Raw genomic sequence first — 21380 nt, forward strand, 5'->3', positions numbered from 1 at the left:
TTCAAGTCCTTCATCTCTAAATTAGGGACATGAATACGTACCTGAGAAGACAGTTGTAACAAGAAAATGTGTGTGGACCACCTGGTACAGACTGGGAACTCCTCATTTTTATATTGTCAATAGCTAACTTTTAAGTCAAATAATATGCTATTATTTTCAGTATAACTACTAAAGAGGTGTAAACAGCTAATAAAAAATACAACTTTTTATTAAACTACTTGAGTTCACTCCTCAAATAGTGCTCCGTCCTGCCATTTCATCCATTTTTTTGTTTGTTTGTTTGAGACGGAGTCTTGCTCTGTTGCCCAGGCTGCAGTGCAATGGCGCAATCTCGGCTTGCTGCACCCTCCACCTCCCAGGTTTCACCACGTTGGCCAGGCTGTTTTTGAACTTCTAACCTCAAGTGATCCGCCCACCTCAGCCTCCCAAAGTGCTAGGATTACTGGCATAAGCCACCGCACCTGCCCCTGTCATTTCATTTTAACATAAATAAGTAATAGTAGCTAACACTGAGCACTATGTATTAGACAGTTTCCTCTGAGTGTTAATTCACTTAATGATTAAACAACCCTTAAAGATGAGTTACTATTGCTACCACCACTCTTAAGAAACTGGAGACACATAGAGAATATGTAATTTATACAAGTTTACACAGCTAGGAAGTGGCAGAGTCAAGATTTTAAGTCAGGTATTCAGACTTGATAGCCTGCAAAACACTGTTTCCTAATACAGTAACTTGTGTGCTGTGAGTACACACGCAATATTCACTAGTAAAACTTCAAAATTAGTAATACTAGGGTGTGGTACATCTAAGGAAAGGAAAACAGAAAACAATTTGAAATGGAAAAAATTAACAAATTGGAAAATATGTTCTCCCTGGATAGCCATACCTATCTATTTCTGCAGAATTTATTCCAGAATTTGACAGATTTTCTGACACTGAACTCTGACTATCCTTCTTGGTAGGTTCCAATCCATTCTTTATATCATCAAAATTTTCATATTTGAGAGCCTGGACCAATTGTAATAGGTACATCAACAAATCCTGGAAAACAAACAAAAAGTAAAGTAATATTAGGAAAAGAATGCAAAATGATTATAGACATTATTTATTCCTAAATATCAACTAAACATTTCACTTTTATCTATTACTTTTCAGCTGTATTACTTTTGACACGTCACCAAGTTACTTAACTTCCCTGGACCCCACAGCCCCTTCATCTTTAAAATTGACATCATAATATAAATTGTAGAGAAGAGAATGAGGGTTAAATTAGTTAATAAAAGAAAGTCACAGAATAGTGTCCAGCACAGGCTAAGTGGCCAATAAATGATGTGTTTCAGGTAGTAGCTTAAAAAAAAAAAAAAAAAAAAAGTGGGAAGGATTCAAGATGCTTTGCGTAAAACTAAGAAATTATAGCCGGTCGCAGGGGCTCACGCCTGTAATCCCAGCACTTTGGGAGGCTGAAGCAGGTGGATCACGAAGTCAGGAGATCGAGACCATCCTGGCTAACACAGTGAAACCCCGTCTCTACTAAAAATACAAAAAATTTGCCGGGCGTGGTGGCGGGCGCCTGTAGTCCCAGCTACTAGGGAGGCTGAGGCAGGAGAATGGCGTGAACCCAGTAGGCGGAGCTGGCAGTGAGCCAAGATTGCGCCACTGCACTCCATCCTGGGTGACAGAGCAAGACTCTGTCTCAAAAAAAAGAAAAAAGAAAAAAGAAAAAAGAAATTATAGAAGGATCCTTTTTTCAGTAATAGATCAGAAGAGTGCATTCTATGTTTAATATTACACAAGAAATTCCAAATTTTCAAGTTTTCAAAGAACTTCTGTTTAATGTCTTTTTCTGGTTAAAATCTTTAAAACTCATGTGTTTTCTTTTTTCCTGAAACATCAGGTTTTAGAGAATCTGGATTGCTTCTTAAATGAAAGATGCTATAAAACAGACATTTGATTAAGAGACATGCTTTCTATTCCTGCCAACTCCCAAGAGATTTGAACAAAACAAATTGCTAAGCCTAAATTCTCCATAAGTGACAACCAACGAGATAACCTGGACTAAAAAGGTGTTAGTCAACAAAGTAGCTTTTACTTTACTGAGTTTTCCCTTAATAATAATGGTAATAATAACAATAATAATAAAACTCTTTAATGTTTAGGATGGAAATGCTTCCAGTATTTCTCTATAAAGGTTGTCCTCTTCACATACTTGTCCTCTTCACAAGTATGTACTTTTTAAAATTTTACTTTTAAAAATAACTAAAAAGTGAAGAAAACCGCAAAACTCAAAAAATTTTTAAATGGATCTATTTTAATCTTCCAATTCCAATTGTCATTCATCCTGTTAGACACTTGAAACTCATAATTAGAAAATTTTGACTTTGGGACTACCAACTCAACTTCAGTCTCCTCTTTAAGCTCACAAAACAGGTTAAGTCTCCTGCAAATATTTCATGGTCCACTTTTTCCTATTTGTAACACCTATAGCACTTGTAATAACTTACTCTTGGTTTTCCACTGTTTTATAAACCAGGAGGACAGAGACCGCCTGCCAGCAACCCGTATTTCCTTATTTAAGGAATAACTCATTTTATTGTACCTTGCACATATTGCATTTTTTTTTTTTTTTTTACAGAATGAGTTTTGTGGCAACCCTGCACCCAAGCAAGTCTATTGGCATCATTTTTCCAACAGCATACTTTCACTCCCTGTCTTTGTGTCACATTCTAGTTATTCACATAATATTTCAAACTTTTTCATCATTATTTTATCCGTTACGGTGACCTGTGATCAGTGATCTTTGATGTTACCATTGTAATCAGGGGTGCCACACACCATACCCAAATAAGATGGCACAGTTAATTAATCTTGAATGTGTTCTGTCTAATCCACCAACCAGCTGTTTCCCTGTCTCTCTCCCTCTCCTAGGGCTTGCCTGTTCCGAGACACAGTAATACTGCAAGGAGGTCAATTAATAAACCTACAACGCACTCTTTAAGTGTTCAAGTAAAAGGAAAAGATGCATGTCTCTTACTTTAAATCAAAAGCTAGAAATGATTAAGCTTAGTGAAGAAGGCACAAGAAAAGCCAAGATAGGTGGCAAGCTAAGTCTCTTGTACCGAACAGCCAAGGTATGAATGCAAAGTAAAAGTTCTTGAAGTATACTGAAAATGCTATTCCAGGGAACCACAAATGAAAAGAAAGCAAAATGGCCTTATTGCTGATAGAGAAGTTTTAGTGGCCTGGGTAGATGAGACTAGCCATGACATTCCCATGAACGAAAGCCCAATCCACAGCAAGGCCCTAACTCTCTCCATTTCTACAAAAGCTGAGAAAGGAGAGGAAGCTGCAAAAGAAAAATCTGAAGTTAGAAGAGGTTTGTTCATGAGATGTAAGGACAGAAGAGTCATTTCCATAACATGAAAGTACAAAGCGAAGCAGCAAGTACTGATGGAGAAACTGCAACAAGTCATTGATGCAGGTGACTATACTAAACAACAAAGTTTCAGTGCAGATCAAACAGCCTTGTTTTAGAATAAGATGCCATCTAAGATTCTCACAGCCACAGGCTGAGTTTCTTGGTAAGGGTCTAATGTAAGTTGTGACTTTAAGCTGAAGCTACTGCTCATTCACCATTTCAGAAGTCCTAGGGCCCTTAAGAATTACGCTACATCTCCATTGCCTGTGCTCTATAAACGGAAGAACAGAGCCTGGATGACATCACATCTGTTTAGAGCATGGCTTATGAATATTTAAGCCCACTGTTAAGACTCATTGTTCAGAAAAGAAGATTCCTTTCAAAATATTACTGCTCATAGACAATGTACCTGGTCACCTAAGAGCTCCGATGAAGATGCAGAAGAAGTTGAAAGTTGTTTACAATCCTGCTATCACAACATCCATTCTACTGCCCATAAAATCAAGGAGTCACTTCGACTTTCAAGTCATATTACTTAAGAAACACATTTTGTAAGGTCATATCTTCCATAGACAGTGATTCCTCTCATGGATCTGGGCAAAATAAACTGAAAATCTTCTGGAAAGGATTCGTCATTCTAGATGTCATTAAGAACATTTGAGCTTTATGGGGAAGGTCAAAATAGCAACATTAACAGGAGTTTGGAAGACGTTGATTCTAACTTTCATGGATAACTTTGAGGGGCTGAAGACTTCAGTGCCTGTAATCCCAGCACTTTGGAAGGCCTAGGTGGGTGGATCACCTGAAGTCAGGAGTTCAAAGCCAGCCTGGCTAACATGGCGAAACCCTGTCTCTTACTAAGAATTAGGCGGGTGCAGTGGCACACACCTGTAATCTCAGCTACTCGGGAGGCTGAGGCAGGAGAATCGCTTGAACCCTGGAGGCAGAGGTTGCAGTAAGCCAAGATCATGCCACTGCACTCCAGGCTGGGTGACAGAGGGAAGACTCCTTCTCAACAACAACAAAAAAGACTTCAGTGGAGGAAGTAAATGCAGAAGTAACAGAAACAGCAAAAAAAAAAAAAAAAAAAAAAAAAAACTAGAATTAGAGGTGCAGCCTGAACATGTGACTGAATTGCTGCAATCTCATGCTAAAACTTGAACAGATGAAGAGTTGCTTCTTATGGATGAGCAGCAAAGAGTAGTTTCTTGAGATGCGATCTATGCTTGGTGAAGATGCTGTGAACATTGTTGAAATGACAACAAAAGATTCAAAATACTCCATAAACGTAGTTGTTAAAGCAGTGGCAGTATTTGAGAGGACTGACTTCAATTTTGAAAGAAGTTCTACTGTGGATAAAATAATAGCAAGCAGCACTGCACGCTATAGACAAATCTTTTGTGGAAAAAAAAAGAGTCAATGGGTGTGGCAAAGTTTACGTTTGTTTTATTTTAGGAAACTGCCACAGCTACCCCAACCTTTTGCAACCATCACCCTGATCATTCAGTGGTCATAAACATCAAGGCAAAACCCTTGACTACCAAAAAGACTACAACTTGCTAAAGGCTCAGATGATTGTTAAAATTTTTTAGCAACATTTTAAAATAAGATATGTACATTGTTTTTCTAGACATAATGCTATTACATACTTAGACTATAGTATAATTTACTATATAAACATACAGCAAAGTTATATGTCTAAATTTTACATGTACTAGGAAACCAAAAAATTCATTAGACTCAATTTATTGTGATATTTGCTTTACTGCAGAGGTCTGGACCAAACCTGCAATATCTCTGAGGTATGACTGTATATTTCTCTTTTGTTCAGAATTTGTATCTCACACCAAATAATTTTTAAAAAGGTCATTAGGCAAACACTAACAAAGATTAATACATATGACTTCATCATCAATATAAATTAAATGAAAGATTATGTGGCTTATTAATTCTTATTCAAATATGTTAATGTCAGGAGTCAGGGAAATCAAGTCTCTCTACAGTGTTGTTTCTAAAACCCACTTTTTAATTGGAGCAATAAACATCTGATTTTCTATTATCATAGTTGAGATTCATGGCATCTAATAACTATACATAGAATTACATGTTGTTTCCTAAGGAAAAAAGCATTATGTAACAAAATTAAACAATATATTTAATGACAGGTATCCTTCTTTGGAGGTACCAGTAATTCAGTTTCACTGCCAGCCTTCATTCCGAATGCTGCTGGATCCATTGCCTGTGTGCCTTCCTAATTACAGAAAGGAGTTAACCATATAAAATAAAAAAGGCTGCAGTATTAAATTCCCCAGGAAGGGGAAATTCAGTAGAAAACTTTTCTAAGTCACTTATCATCATCTGATTTCTTGGTCATTTCATATTCTATATTCAAACTATACTTTCCTTCATTTGTATGAAAATGAATTAACTTCAATAGTAAGTAGAGTCTGTTTTCTCATTATATAGTCACATCTTGAAAAATATAAAAGTCCTCCAAGCATGAAGGACAAAAGCATTGGAGTAAAACAAGGCAAAAAAAAAAAAAAAAAAAAAAAAAAAAAAAAATCAGGCTTCCATCTCAGGCAATTCTGTAAATATTTCCCAAGAGCTATGAAATTTTTCTAGATAGTGATCACCATTTTTCTCCAGAGTAAGTTAATTCTAATGTTTCAAAGTGCAAATGTGAAGTCCCATATCAAAATCACTCAGTGACTTCCCATTTCTTACTGAATTAAGAATAACTCTCCATAGAGGCATTTTCAGTTAGAGACATGGGTTCTGATTTTGCCTCTCAATTGCTACATATATCCTACACTCCTGTGGAAGTGACATACTTTACATTCTTCCTGTACTTTCAATTCCCTTGCTCTTGCTCGCATTGCTTTCTCTACCTGGAATATAAACTCCAAACGTAAAAATTCTACATTTCCTTCAGCTCAAATGCCACTTCTTCATTACATTCTAATATGGAATCTCTCTCCTTTTGAACTACACAGCAGTAAGAAACATGATTTAAAAATTTCAAAATAATGCAAGATAAAGAATAGTCATTTAAAAAATCCTAAATAATATATTAACAAATCAAATTCAGACAGGTATTGAGATTTATTTTACAAGTGTATGGCTGATATAACATTAAGAAATGTATCAGCATACTTTCAGTAGATTGATAAAAATGAAAGACTATATGATATGAACAAGCGTCAAGAGTGTTTGATAATATATAGAAGCCATTCTTGATTTAAACACACAGAAAAAGAAAAGAACAAACAGAGACAGGGAGAAACTTTAAACATAAATGAGAGCATTTGACTGAAACCAGTAAGTAACACACATTAGAGTGAAATACTAAAAGCATGCCCATAATGAGTAACAAGACAAAGATGAATATTGAACTACTTTTATTCACCATTATTACTTGCAGCTTTCAGCTAATGCAATGAAAAAATACACTGCTTTTCAGCTAGCATAATGCTATGCCTAGAAAATATAAGAAGCAACCGAACATCTACATCTATTAGAATAAGAAAAATCAATAAAGTGACGAGATAAAACAAATATTGTAACAGAAACAGTTTCTTTTTAACTAAGAAATGTAAATAAAAGATAAATGGGGTGGGGTAGTTTATAATAGTAATAATAATATAATTGCCAGGGAATAAATCAAAATTATAAGAATGTATATGATTGTAATAAAACTGACGTGCGTGAATAAAAAATCATATGCCACTGTGATGGAAGATATAATGTCATAAAGGTATCAATTTTTTATAAGATGCAAGCATAATGTAGTTCTACTTAAGATTCTGGTGCAGTTTTAAGAAAATGATAAAATTATTCTAAAATTCATGGAAAGAACAAATGTAAAAAAATTATAAATAAAATTGTTTAAAAAGGAAGGAGGAAAAGATTTGTCTAGTCATATATTTAAAGTATTATAAAGGAACTCATTTTTTAAAAGCATAACACAAGGGCAAAAAGAGAAGACTTACGGGGATTGTCTGCAAAATGTAAAAAGCAGGTATCTTTTGGCTCAATAATTCTAATGTAAGCAATTTATTCAAGAATATGATTTTTAAGGCCGGGCGCGGTGGCTCATGCCTGTAATCCCAGCACTTTGGGAGGCCGAGGGGGCTGGATCACGAGGTCAGGAGATTGACACAATCCTGGCTAACACAGTGAAAACCCGTCTCTACTAAAAAGAAAATACAAAAACGTAGCCGGGCATCGCAGCGCGCGCCTGTAGTCCCAGCTACTTGGAAGGCTGAGGCTGTAGAATGGCGTGAACCTGGGAGGCGGAGCTTTCAGTGAGCCGAGATCACGCCACTGCACTCCAGCCTGGGAGACACAGTGAAGACTCTGTCTCAAACAAACAAACAAACAAACAAACAAAACCAAAAGAATATGACTTTTAAAACATACCCACCTACCCTCCCTCACACACCTGTTCACTAAACTATAGTGACAGGAAAAGAATGGGAACAACAGACTATAAAAGAGGCCTAATGGTTAAGTAAATTAACACAAAAATTCATGGTAAAATATCATGCTGTTATTTAGAAAGAATAAGGCAGATCTACAGTGACAGAGTTCAGAACATGCTAAAATAAAAAGGACAAAATATAGCACGCTGGCATTTATATTTTGTTATTCCTAACAAGCCCCTTTCAACCACACCTGCGTTTATGTTAATGAGGTAACTTCTGGAAATCCCCTAAAGATGGGGGCTGGCTGAGAGAAAAGCCAGCCATATGATTAGAGGGTGGGACTTTAAGCTCCACCCCCTCAACCTCTGGGGAACAGAGAACTGAAGACTGACTTAATCACCAACAGCCAATGATTTAATCAATCGTGCCAATGTAATGAAGCTTTCACAAAAACTCAAAAGCACAGCATTCTGAGAGCTTTTGGGTTGGTGAAGAAGAATGCACCCACGTGCAAGGAGGGTGCTATACTGCAAACTCCATGGGGACAGAAGCTCCTGTACTCAGGACCTCATCCTATGTGTCATTTCAACTAGCTGCTCATCTGTATCCTTTAGGATACCCTTCATAATAAATCAATACTAGTAAGTAATATTTCCCTGACTTTTGTGAGTCATTCTGGCCAATTATCACACCCAAGGAGAGGGTTGTGGGAGCCCCCTCATTTGCTAAAGCCAGTAGGCCAGAAGTCAGAAGGATGTAATCTAGTAGAGGTTAGGGGTTGGGGTGGAGAGAGTAAGCAGTGTTACAGATGAAACAAGATTGGTTATAAGTTGGCAGCTGCTGAAGATAGATGAATTATATGTCAGGGTTCATTATACTATTTACTTTAGTGTTTAAATTTCACCATAATTAAATACATGCATACAATTATCAACTTTAGTATTTCATTTGCTTCTTGAAATTCAGATGCCACTAATTCAAAATGATCTCACTGTCCCCTCCCTCTTAAAAAGGTATTTGATAATAGTTGTTCTATGCAATCAACATTGCTCTATATATATATATATATATAGAGAGAGAGAGAGAGAGAGAGAGAGATAGAGAGAGAGAGAGAGAGAAGTTTGATAAGTTACTCCACATCCCATAAAGTACTGCTGGCTAGCATAAACGTTAGGTTACGTTTAAGAACATATTCACCCTATAAAAATTAAGAAAAAAAATGCTGGATTAGTCCATCTCATAAAGAATTATTAAAGCCCAAAATCCAGCAATGCTTTTGTCAAAAAAAAGTGTTCCTCCTTCCCTGATGGCCTTACAAGTACAGCCATGTGCCACATCACAATGCTTCAGCCAAGAGAGGACCACATATATGATAGTAATCCCATAAGATTATAATACTGTGTTTTTACTGTACCTTTTCTATGTTTAGATACACAAATACTTAGCATTGCGTTACAACTGCCTAAGCTACTTAGTATGACAACATGCTGTACAGGTTTGTAACCTAGGAGTACATAGCCTCAGTGTGTAGTAGGCTTTACCATCTAGGTTTGGGTAAGTATACTCTATGATGTCTGCACAAAGATGAAATCCCCTAAGGACACATTTCTCAGAACACTTCCCTGGCATTAACTGATGTATAACTGTATATATAAATAGCCAGCATATAGTTGGCAATCTTTGCTTTCCAAGGATCCAAAACTACCTTCAGAAAATCTACATATACATACCATTGTCATCAGCTGAAAATTTAAAAGGCGAGTTTGAAGGAGAGGAAGATGACCATGCATCTCTATGCTTTCAAGGCCCCAAGGGCTTTTCAAGGCTACAATTAAATGTGGCTTGTTGTATACTGACTGATAGAGGAGATCTGAATTATTCCCTAGCTGGTGCTGCATTAAACCATTTTTCACTAGAATTCCTTCTTCCAGACAGAGCAATACAAGCTCTGCTGCCAGGTAAATGTCCTGGGAGAAACTGTTCTATCACGTAACAGATCAGGAAGTAAATTTTCATTTCACAGAGGAGTCCTTTGAGGCATATTTTAATTTTCCTTCTGAAAACACACCCAGTATATCCTCTTCCCTTCTAAAAATCTCTCTTGCGAGTGCGCACTCTCTCTCTCACTCACACACACATAGTCTATAATTAGGCTCTAGTTTAAAATGACCCATTGAAGTGGAATAATAAATAATGCACCTCATCATCGGCCTGTCGCAACCGGGCAACAGCATAACGCCTCACTGTTGGGTTGGTGTAATGAGAGGATAACAGCTCCAAGGAGTCCTCTACGTCCATCGGCTTCCATTTTCCCAGAAGTTCCAAGGCCTGTTTGGCCTCTTGAGGTAGATCCCAATTAACACATTTCAAGAATTTTGTCAAGGCCTAAAATCAGAAAATATTTAAAAATTAGAAATAGCCTATTTCCTGGGATAGAGAAGGTGATTAGGCAGAGTTCCACTTGGTCCTAATGACAGAGCCACGGAGTCAGTGATAGACTCCTTGTGTAAACACTAAATGAAGTTATACATACGATCTTACAGAAGCACTGCAGGACACAAAAAAAGCATGCTCCCTGTATCTTTATATTTTCCAGGGCAAATCATTTGCGAGCACTATGAATTTTTAAATTTGTTTTGGTTTTTCTTCATTTTGCTATTGTTATTTTAAAATACTGCAGGTCTCAAGACATAGAAATAGCTGAGGCATTTCTCACAAACTCTAAGATGTCTTAGAGAAAACCTACATTTTACAACAGAAAATACTGCAACCACTGAATGAAAGGGCCAGAAACCATTCCAGGGCAAAAATTCCCACCACTAGCTTCACTCTCAACCACCTCCCTAGAGTATGACCACTGGCTTTCACAGATACTTAAACATGAAGACTCAAACAATGTGGAGTATGTAGGTATCTCTGTGAAGTAACTACTTTAACAGATAGGCAATCCAACAAAACCTCAAAGCACAAGCATAAAAATGGGTAAGTACAGAAACAGCAGCAAACAGTCTATGATTCGTCTGGTTGTACATCTTTCTGGAACCTCACTTCTTTGAATAGGCAGCACATGGAAGTTTTCACAAGACTGTCAGTTAAGCCAATAGTCTTGGAGTATATCACTCATTGCACAGTAAGTGCTCTTTTAAGAAAGGTACGTACTTCTTGGCCAGGTGTGGTGGCTCATGCCTGTAATCCCAGCACTTTGAGATACCTAGGCTGGAGAACTGCTTGAGGCCAGGAATTCAAGACCAGCCTGGGCAACATAGCAAGACCCCATCTCTACAAAAATAAAAGAAAATAAAGAAAAGCATATACTTGCTTTCCATAAAAAGCAATGCTTATTGCTGGGTCTCAAAGGCAACACTTTCCTGGCTGAACCCAAGATGTTTTCTTCTTCTTTGTCTTCCTCTGTTGCTATTTGTTGAAAAATAGGTAACTTGAAAATGTAAGACTCCTGCTCTGCCCAACCAAAATCTTTTTATTAGTAAACTAATCAATTTCTCAAGAAAATGTCTACTTGGACAACAAAACACAATGTCTGTTAGTATGACACTAAATGAACCTTCATAGCCATCCCCTAAATTATTCTTGATTTTACTAAATTAAGAAAAAAGGCCTATAGAGATTGTCTAGTTCAATGCTTAAATCGTATATAACCTCAGCAAAGATAAATGGCTTGCCCATCACCTCACAATGGTGCATGAGCTAGACGTAGAACCCAGGTTCACCAATTCTCAGCCCCACACTTCTTCCACCAGATGGTGCTTTGTTACCATTAAGGCGCTCCATCCCCTAGTTAGCCCCATTCCCCCTGGAGCCATTACTCTGCCAACACTAATCTCCTGAATCTATTCCAGTCTGTTTCAATTATTTCCTAGCAGTATCTCCTGTATCTGTCCTCAGCCTGATTTCTCATTATATCACACATCTGGAGTTGGACAGAACCTTCTAGCTAAGAACCTAAATACCGGTTTCTCTTCTAATCATTTCATACATACTCTTAGAGAAGCTCAAGTTGGAAGTGATCTTAGCACAAATTTCCTATTGTTAGCAGAAATACCCCACAACACGAATGCCAAAAAGAGACCCAGTATTTACTTAAGCGACTCGAGGAACTAATTTCCAAAACAGCCATTACATTCATAGAAAGCTAAGCCAGTTTTGTTTTGTTTGGATTTTAACTATAATGAACGAAAAGACAAAAATGTCTTCATATTGCTTTTTCCAATTGGTTAGTTTCATTCTTTAGAGAGAATGAGAGTAAATTTAGCTCCATATGATGTGGACAACCTTTCCAATATTTGAAAAGTTAACAATATTGTTACAAAGTGGTTTTGACTAGATGATAGGACACTCTAGTTTGTAAATAAACAAATAAATAACCTTGGCTTCTTTCTCAAAACATTTCACTGCTACCACTTACCACAATGCAAACCTGTTTCATTAAACTCTCATTGCCCTTCCATGCTTCAGCCCAGTTAACTTATATGAACAATGTCTCTAACCCCTGTAACTCTTCATCAAAATAGGGTATCATCTACTCTACAGCCGTCTTGTCGAAAACTCAAGTTTTACAGGAAGTTTTCAGCAACTTTCAGCTATTCCTTTAGAAGCTGGCTCAATTTTACTACTGTCATTTAAATGATGTTCTTCTAACTGCCAAAGTTTTTGTGGGCATTTTTATCTCTATAGCTGGAGTCTGTATTCCCCCAAGGACAGCTGTCCATTTCCTCTACACCTCCTGCACACCATTTAGTATAATGCTCCCTTTCCGTATAGAACACAGATTGCCCTACTAACTTATTCCATGAATTTATTTTCCACTTCTAAAATGTATTTCTAGGTTGAATGTGGAAACAAAGCAATACTTCTTAAATAATGACAGTGAAAGCTTTTCCATTTCACAGTACATCAGCAGTCTTAATAGAAATGTGCGGCTATGTACTTATTATAAGCAAATCTTGTAGCATGCCGATGTACTCAATTCAATAACTGAAACAATCTAAAACCTAGATTCTCCGATTTATAGACTTATTAGCAAGATTTATGGAGTATGCTGCTGCCAAAGAACATAAGGCACTGTACAAAGAATTTCACAACTTTTTAATGTTACAAATGTAAACAAGGAGCCAACAGAATGAAGAAGAAAACAAGGGGTCAAAGAATAAGAAAGACAAAAACTAAGAATTTGAAGACAGCAATAATAATGGCCTTTTTAAATAACCCTAGGTCTTTTAAAGATGCTTTACTGATCCATGTAGGATTAAAGAGCAATTCTCTCTCTCTCTGGAACTTCCATAGATTACTGGAGAGCACAGACTGTAGAGCCAGGGTGTTTGGGTTCCAATGATAATTCCTGGCTCCATCAATTATTACCTGATTAAACTGAAGCACACTATTTAACTTTCAAGAGACCTTTCTCATAGGCTTGCTGTGAAGATTAAGTTAATGAATATAAAATGTTTGTGACAGTATCCTATATATAGAGTAAATAATTAGTTTATTATCAGTCATTATTTTTATTCTATTTCTGATGTTGACATCAAATTTTAGCTTTACTATACGTATTACTATGTTTTATTCCCTTTGATCTGAAAATCACCTGTTATCGCCTATTCTTAGAATCATAATCACCTCAGAACTGAAAAATACTATATCTCGTATATATATTTCTAATTTAAACTTCTACCAATTAAATTCTTAGAAATTTCTATTTTGCTGCTTTTCCAATGCTTTTGATTCCAAATACTCAAACATGAAAACACCTCATTCGTTTCTTCCCACCTGCCATATATCCTTACTGATATGATGTGGCTGTGTCCCCACCCAAATCTCATCTTCAGTTCCCACGTGTTGTGAGAGAGACCTGAAGGGAGGTAACTGAATCATTGGGGCAGGTCTTTCTCACGCTGTTCTCATGATAGTGAATAAGTCTCATGAGATCTGATGACTACATAAGGGGGAGTTTCCTTCCACAAGCTCTCTTTGCTTGCTGCAATCCACATAAGACATGACTTGCTCCTCTTTGCCTTCCATCACAATTGTGAGGCCTCCCCAGCCACATGAAATTGTAAGTCCATTAAAACTCTTTTTCTTCCCAGGCTCAGGTATCTCTTTATCAGCAGTGTGAAAACGGACTAATACAGTAAATTGGTACCAGAAGTGGGGTATGAACACACAACGATACAAATCCATCAGGTTCAGGCCTACCCCCTGGTCATTTTCTACGAGTCAACTTACTTGTATAGCTCCTTCTCCACCCCTTGCCCTCCAAAACTGTTCTCTCAGTCAGTATATGAGCCTCCTAATTATGTCACTTTTTTCATTTTCTGCTCTGCTCCTATCTACCCTAGTTTTTACTCCTTAAAATATCACTTGTTAGGCTAGTGTGCTGACTCACATCTGTAATCCCAGCACTTTGGGAGGCCGAGGCAGGTTGATCACCTGAGGTCAAGACCAGGCTGACCAACATGGTGAAACCCCATCTCTACTGAAAAGACAAAATTAGCCGGTGTGGCGGTACATGCCTGTAATCCCAGCTACTTGGGAGGCTGAGGCAAGAGAATCACCTGAACCTGGGAGCGGGAGGTTGCAGTGCGCCGAGATCGCATCATTGCACTCCAGCCTGGGCAACAAGAGTGAAACTCTGTCTCCAAAGAAAAAAAAAAAAGAGAGAAATAAACTATCACTTGTTAATACATATTTTCCTGCTTTAGTAGCTTCCTGTTGCCAGTAAAATTGAATTCCTAAGGGTATAATTTGAGGCTTATCACAATCTGATGCCATCTTTTCTATATCATAACCATTCATGCAAAACTCTGTCTCCTGAACCTAACAGCCTACCTTACTCATGTTTTCCTTCCCCATAAAAAAATGATCACCAAGTAAAAAATGCTATCAAAGTCTGCTCACACTTTAAGGGCAATCTTTGTACTGTGAAACTTTCCTCATATCATAGCACACTGATCTTGTCATCCTCCACATTTCTATTATACTAATAACCTACATGTTTATTAAGACAGTGACCCTTAATCAATTACTATGTTATACTTCCTAATTTTAATTATGTGTAAATATTCTGACCCCGAAACAGTTTTAATTTATTTGAATACAAGGACATGATACCTGAAACCTCATAGTCTTATATAATGCTAGGCCAAGAGGTGATTTAATAAATACTTGCTGAACTGAATTCATTTATCCCATGGGTCACCATCAACTTCTTGTCAGGAGACACAAATATGATGACTGTCCTCATGTCACTGTCTCAGAAACAGCCTTATAAGAATACTCAGTGCATCACTATTACCTTCACTATATGTGATTCTTTCAACTGCTTTTTTTCCCCCAAGCATAATCAAAAGGCATGGAATTAATTTAAATTAGTATTTTTATAAGAAGAAAGTCCATTGTAAAAGCTATTAGGTTGGTGCAAAAGTAACTGCAGTTTTTGTCAAATAGTTTTGAAAAATTACAATATTCACATTTCAGGTTCCACAGAAATGAGTCACTTCCTATATGCTATAAACTACGAATTGGAAAATATTTCATAAATTTAAATGGTAACAAATTTAATTGAACAAAGTTATTACTATGAACTTTCTGGGTACAACATCAAGTCCTGACTAGAAGGTTTTCATCTGAAACACTTAAGACAGGTCATTAAGAAAAAAAAAAAAAAAGGGCAGAAAGACAAAATTTAATTAAAAAATAAAAAGTATAACTTTGTAAGAACCAATTTCCACCAATGTGTTTTCTGAGCACTGCCTTCTCTCTAGGAAAGCTTTTCAGCCCCAGGGCCCAAATATCAAGTAACCGAAATCACAATTTCTGAGACTCTGATGCTAAAAGAATTTCTTTCTGTAAATAAATTAATGGATGCAGTATGAGAGTATCCGTTTTTCACAAAATCCATTTGAAATTATTACAAGGTTACAAATGTGGCTGTGTAAATAATTCCTTTGGTCACTTCAAGGCCTATATATATTTGGTTTACTCCAAAGTGACTTCTGAAAACTAAAACATATTGTTCACTCTACCCTAGTGGTCATAAGAATTCTATAATATGTCCTGAGAATTGAAGTTTCATCACTCACCTTTTGAAAACTTGAAATCAACTAGTTAGATGAAACTTGTCACACACTTTATATCACTTGAACATTTTATTTCTTTTGCACATATATAGAAGTAATTGAATTTCGGTGGGAAGTGACTACTTGTTTAAACAAATAATTTTTCTTGCAAACCTTTCTATCTAAAAAAGTTCTGCTCTGCAAATCTACTCCTATATGCTTCTTAAACCTATACATTCTAACAGGTTCAATTCAATATCTAGCTGTGTATTTTAAACGACACTGAGCTGCATTCAAGATGCAATTTCTGTGACCAAGGTTATTCTTCATTTAACACAGTATCATGACAATAACTCAATCTTTTAATAAAACACAAATCACAAACCTGTGTTTCTGTTGGTATTTCCTTTTGTTCAGCGATTAAGAGAATCATACTCAAAGCTACAGTAAATTAAAAATTATTCTCTCATTCTTATTATGGATATAAAGAAGAACAAATATGATTCATTTACAAAGAACTTCTGAAGGCATCAATAAATGACAAAGCAGAAAAGCTGAAGAGTTGAGATGAGCTGCAACTGCATGTTTATCTTTACTTTAGAAACTAAAGAAAGGACATTTGGTTCCGAAAAACAACTTAAAATAGTAGTTAAAGACCACATCACAAGATTATAAAACATACCAATTCATTCATTCTCATAAAAATACGTAACAGCTTCCTGAACAGATATTAATTTCCCTAACGCTTCTCTGCTGTTCCCCTAATGCATTTCAGGGTTCCTGCTAAGGCATGTGCATGATGTTGAAAATGTTTTCTCTATAATTCTCTTTTCTATGTCTTCACTGACTTTCTTTTCTTCTAATTCGTTGATGCAAGCATATTAAGAGGCTGCATGTATAAGCTTTGTGAGTCTGCATAGGCCCCCTAATCTTTCTCAGGCTCAAGTTTCCTCATCTGTAGAACAGTTACAGTAATACATACATTGTGGGGTTGTTATGGGATTTAAAGAATTCCTGGTACATAGTATCTGCTTAAAAAATGCTGGCTATTATTATGATACCTTAAGAGGTACCCCTTGGCTCTCTGTTTTAAGATTTTACAGACTATTCTAAAAACTAGGAGACAAAGTTCACAATCACATGATCGTCTTACATTAAATATGAGGAAACTAAAGCTTATACAGGCAAAGTAATTTGCCTGTAGTCAAAAAGCTTCTTAGGGGCAATAGTAAAACTCAAAACTAAGTGTCCAAAGACTTCAGGTTAGTGATGACTACTTCACCACAATTCTCTCTCCAGAAACCTTATCCACTCCATGGTTTTATTACAGGAAGCAAATGTCTAGCTTTGACCTACCCGTTATCCCGTATGCCTACCTCTATGCTACTCCACCAACTGAATTCCCACAACTCAAATTATATTTCTCATACTCTCTCTCTAGCCACATCTCATCTAGAATTCTGTAGTTTCATTATTATAATAGCATACATATTTTCCGAGTCACCCAGGTTCAAAGAGGTAAGAAGAAGAGAACCAGCATTTACTCTGCACCTACTATGCATCAGATACTCTACCAGGTTACTTACCTGTATTATCTTACTTGTGAGAAAGAACTGTCTCCACTAGAATAATAAGGACACTAAGCTGCCAAAGTAAGTTGCCTCATCCTACCAAACAAGCGTTAAGATGTACTTCTGGAAAATGAACCCAAGTCTCTCTGACTTCAAAACCCATTCAGACATTGCCTATGAGTCAACAAACAGGTACATATGTCTTTGTATGCAGACTTTTATAATTTTTTTAAAAAATGGAGTATCATATACAGTGCTCTGTAACTTTAAAGTGACAATAATGATTTCCATGGCATTCTCCTCATCTTGATCATTAATAACAAAGTTGGTAGATAAATTTGATACATGAAAGTATTTAAGACACTCACTTTTTCTTGATTTGTAAGATAATATCTAAACTTCCAAACAAGATCTTGTTCTTCATATGTAAGTTGTTTGGTTGGTGGATAACTCACAATAATCTAAAACAGAAAAAGAAAAAGAACTAATTTTGTCAACCATACATGTCCTATATATTTCCATTTCACTTAATATTTTTCATTTATTTAAATAATTCTATACTACAATTATTATACAAACAAGGAAAATGTAAACACAGTCAAGTAGGCCTTAAATTTGCTATAATTATGTGTCCAAAATGCAGTTTAAAGGAGAAGAACAGAAGGTCATATTCCATAGGTAAATATTTAACTGGAGAGTTCATTTAATTCAACCAGAAACAAAACGTGGCAAAATAACAATGTCCCCTACCAGAAAAAGGAAAAATGTGCACACAATAAATTCTTTTAAAGTCAATGCATACAACAAGGCATGTGTACACACTAAGTCCTCTCTCAGGCAATGTCTTAGGGCCAGCTTCTAAGAATACTATCGATTGACATGAAAGAATATAGTATTTGCAGTTCTGTCTCCAGAGATAATAAATTTATGGAAAGCCCCAAATGATAACAGAACTGCTGATCTGTGAAATTATGAACATGATGCAGGATTCATCAACCTGGAGAAAATGTGCATCTAAATAATTTTTAAGTGAGGTGATAGCTATCAGCTTCAACTAAAACATCCATTTAACTATTTTTAAATTAACATTGCATAATTCTCTTACATTTAACTGATCTCTTGTGGCAGCATTGGGTTTGAGATCATGGTCAGAAGGTCCACTTCTTAAACTCCGGGCAAGCTTGTGGTGTTTGCTCTCCACTAAATTCTCCTATAAATTATTTTAAAATATTGACAACGTAAACTTCACCAAAAGGAAATTTCAACAGCTATTCATAAATAGAAAAGGTACTTAGAAGCATTTAATAATATTTAACATTTTATTCTGATCCAACTTTAGCAGTCTTCTACATATCTTAAAAATATGTATCCTTCTCAAGACTGGGAAACTAAGTATGCTTTAAACTCCACTAATCCCATAATATACACATGTCATTGAAGCTTCTTAAAACATCTTCCCTTCACTCTCCACATATTCAAGGTTTCCATATCCTCTAACCAGTCAAATATCACCATCACTGTAAAATCTTCCCTGACAACACAGACTAAAGCATTTCTTCCTCCTATCAGCTACTAATGACCCTGTGATGTCACTGTATTATCACCGTAGCAGTTATTTAAGCTATCAGTCACTGAGGGCAAGGACAATAATCACAACCCTTGAATATACACATCTGGTGCTATTTTACCCATGGACAAAATTATTAGTTTTAACCACACTGTCATTGCCTAAAACAAGATATAAATTTATATTATTTATTTCTTATTGGATGTGTGAATTGTCTGTTTACGTCATGTTCCTAATTTTTTTATTGGCTTTATGGTCCTTTGTCCTTCATTTTTAAGAGTTCTTTATATACCAGCCTTAATATATCTGTAATGTATGTAGTTAAGTATTTTCTCCCAGTTTGTTAACTGTCCTCTGGCTTTGTTGGTCTCTTCAGCCATGTAATTTTAAAAATTTAGTTACATTTATCAATCATTTATTTTATTGTCTCTGGATTCTGAGTCACAGTAAAAATGTCTTTCCCTACCCTGACAGTAAAATACTAGTATGGTTTCTTTTTTTGAGACAGGATCTTGCTCTGTTGACCAAACTGGAGTACACTGGCATGATTACAGCTCACTGCAGCCTTGACCTCCTGAGTTCATGCAATCCTCCTATCTCAACCTCCCAAGTAGCTAGGACTAGAGGTACATGCCACTACCTGGCTATTTTATTTTTTGTAGAGATGGGGTCTCCTTAAGTTGCCCCAACTAGTCTAGAATTCATGGGCTCAAGCGATCCTCCTGCCTCGGTCTCTCAAAAGTGTTAAGATTACAAGCATGAGCCACCATGCTTGGCCTAGTTTCATTTCCTAACATTTACATTACAGATCCATTTGGAGTTTATTCCTATGTATGGTATGAGGTATGGATATAATTTTAGGGTTTTTTTCCAAATTAATTCCATTCCTCAGCCTTAAGACTTAGAGAAGAAATGCCACCTTTATCATATACTAGATTTCCATACATACTTGGATGTATTTCTGGGCTTTTAATTCTGTTCAACCAGTATATTGGTGTACATATATGTGTCAGTACCACATTATTGTAATTATAGTCTGTTTTATTGTCAGATACAGCTGTATATCATCTCAGTCCCACCCAAAGTTTACATTTAAAATGTGTTTCTCTGTTTAACAAATAACTACGACTACAGGCTGAACTGAATTTCTTCATACTTAGTGTGTGCTCTGAATATCAAAAATGTAAAATATAATGTGATTTTATACTGAAAATTCAGTGCCAATTTGAGATATATTAACTGGATTCTACTATACTATGTATAGGAACTGTCAAGGTCTTTAGAATGTTCCTACTAGATCCTCAAATGGCCTTTTCTTTTTAACTTTTTATACTCTACTTTCCCCACTGCCCATCTCTTCCTTTGATATTAGGCCATCAGCCAGCCATTCCTGCTTTCATGACCTGTACTTATCTCAATCATCATGTTTTCATCATCCAATGCCCCAATTTTAATCCACTTTGGTCTGATGAGGAAGGTAACAAATCTAATTAGAAATGAATAAAATTAGAACAAAAAGAGTTGGAATGATGTAAATGAACTGTAACTGTGAAAATCATGGTATCTACTGTGCTGCTAAAAGGAGTTTGTGCCTACACGTTTGTAATTCTAAAGTCATCTAATTAAACCTCTTTTGCACTGTAGGAATTCTTATCCTCATAGCCCTGAGAGAAAGCTATCATCTCAAAAATTCGTTAATAAGAAGTTATCCCACCATCATCCAAGTTACCATGTTCCAAATTGAATAGTTCTAGGGATACAGCAATCTTCCCTACTTTCCAACAAATGGGTCTCCCTAAAATTTTGATGCATTCATTCTAGTTATAGAATCCTCCTGTAATATGCAAATTCTCCTTCCGTATGATGACAATCTTTCAAATACCAGTTCTGTTAAGTCTTCACTTCAAGATTACATCCCCCCAACCTGAAGAAAGAAAAAAAAAGGACTATACTGCCTAGCTCTTTCAGCAAATCAAATAAAATGGATGCCCAACCCTACTCTACCCTTACCTTAGTTTTAGGATGTCGATATTCCTCATAAAATTCCATCAGAAACAGAGTCTAGATGCTAAAGTGAATTTATGAATCACTTTTATGTAACAGAGGCAGTTACATATTACTTTATTTAAAGAAAGTACATGATGTGGCTAACTCACAATTACTCTGAAGAAAAGCACTTTCATAAAAAAATTTGCACAATAACTTACCATAGACATCTGGGGGTCAGGAACTTTCACTAATTCAAAACTTGTTAAAATTGGAGATGATTCATCACCGTCCTAGATTACAGAGCAATAATTTTTTTAATAAAGAAATTTAATCCA

The 21380-nt window shown here is 36.2% G+C and overlaps 1 protein-coding gene across 2 annotated transcripts in view; it reads right to left on the minus strand.

Annotated features, from left to right (window-relative positions):
- PIK3C3 (phosphatidylinositol 3-kinase catalytic subunit type 3) overlaps window positions 1–21380 on the minus strand; it is a 126153-nt gene that overhangs the window by 65341 nt on the left and 39432 nt on the right. For both annotated transcript variants that reach the window (XM_007974179.3, XM_007974178.3), the window contains 5 exons: window positions 21264–21335; window positions 18595–18699; window positions 17858–17950; window positions 10046–10231; window positions 891–1045 (listed from right to left, as the gene is read on the minus strand). In XM_007974179.3, coding sequence (XP_007972370.2) covers window positions 891–1045; window positions 10046–10231; window positions 17858–17950; window positions 18595–18699; window positions 21264–21335 — 611 coding nt within the window. The remainder of the gene's footprint in view (window positions 1–890; window positions 1046–10045; window positions 10232–17857; window positions 17951–18594; window positions 18700–21263; window positions 21336–21380) is intronic.

This window comes from Chlorocebus sabaeus, chromosome 18 (genome assembly GCF_047675955.1).
Source record: "Chlorocebus sabaeus isolate Y175 chromosome 18, mChlSab1.0.hap1, whole genome shotgun sequence".
NCBI lineage: Eukaryota > Metazoa > Chordata > Mammalia > Primates > Cercopithecidae > Chlorocebus > Chlorocebus sabaeus.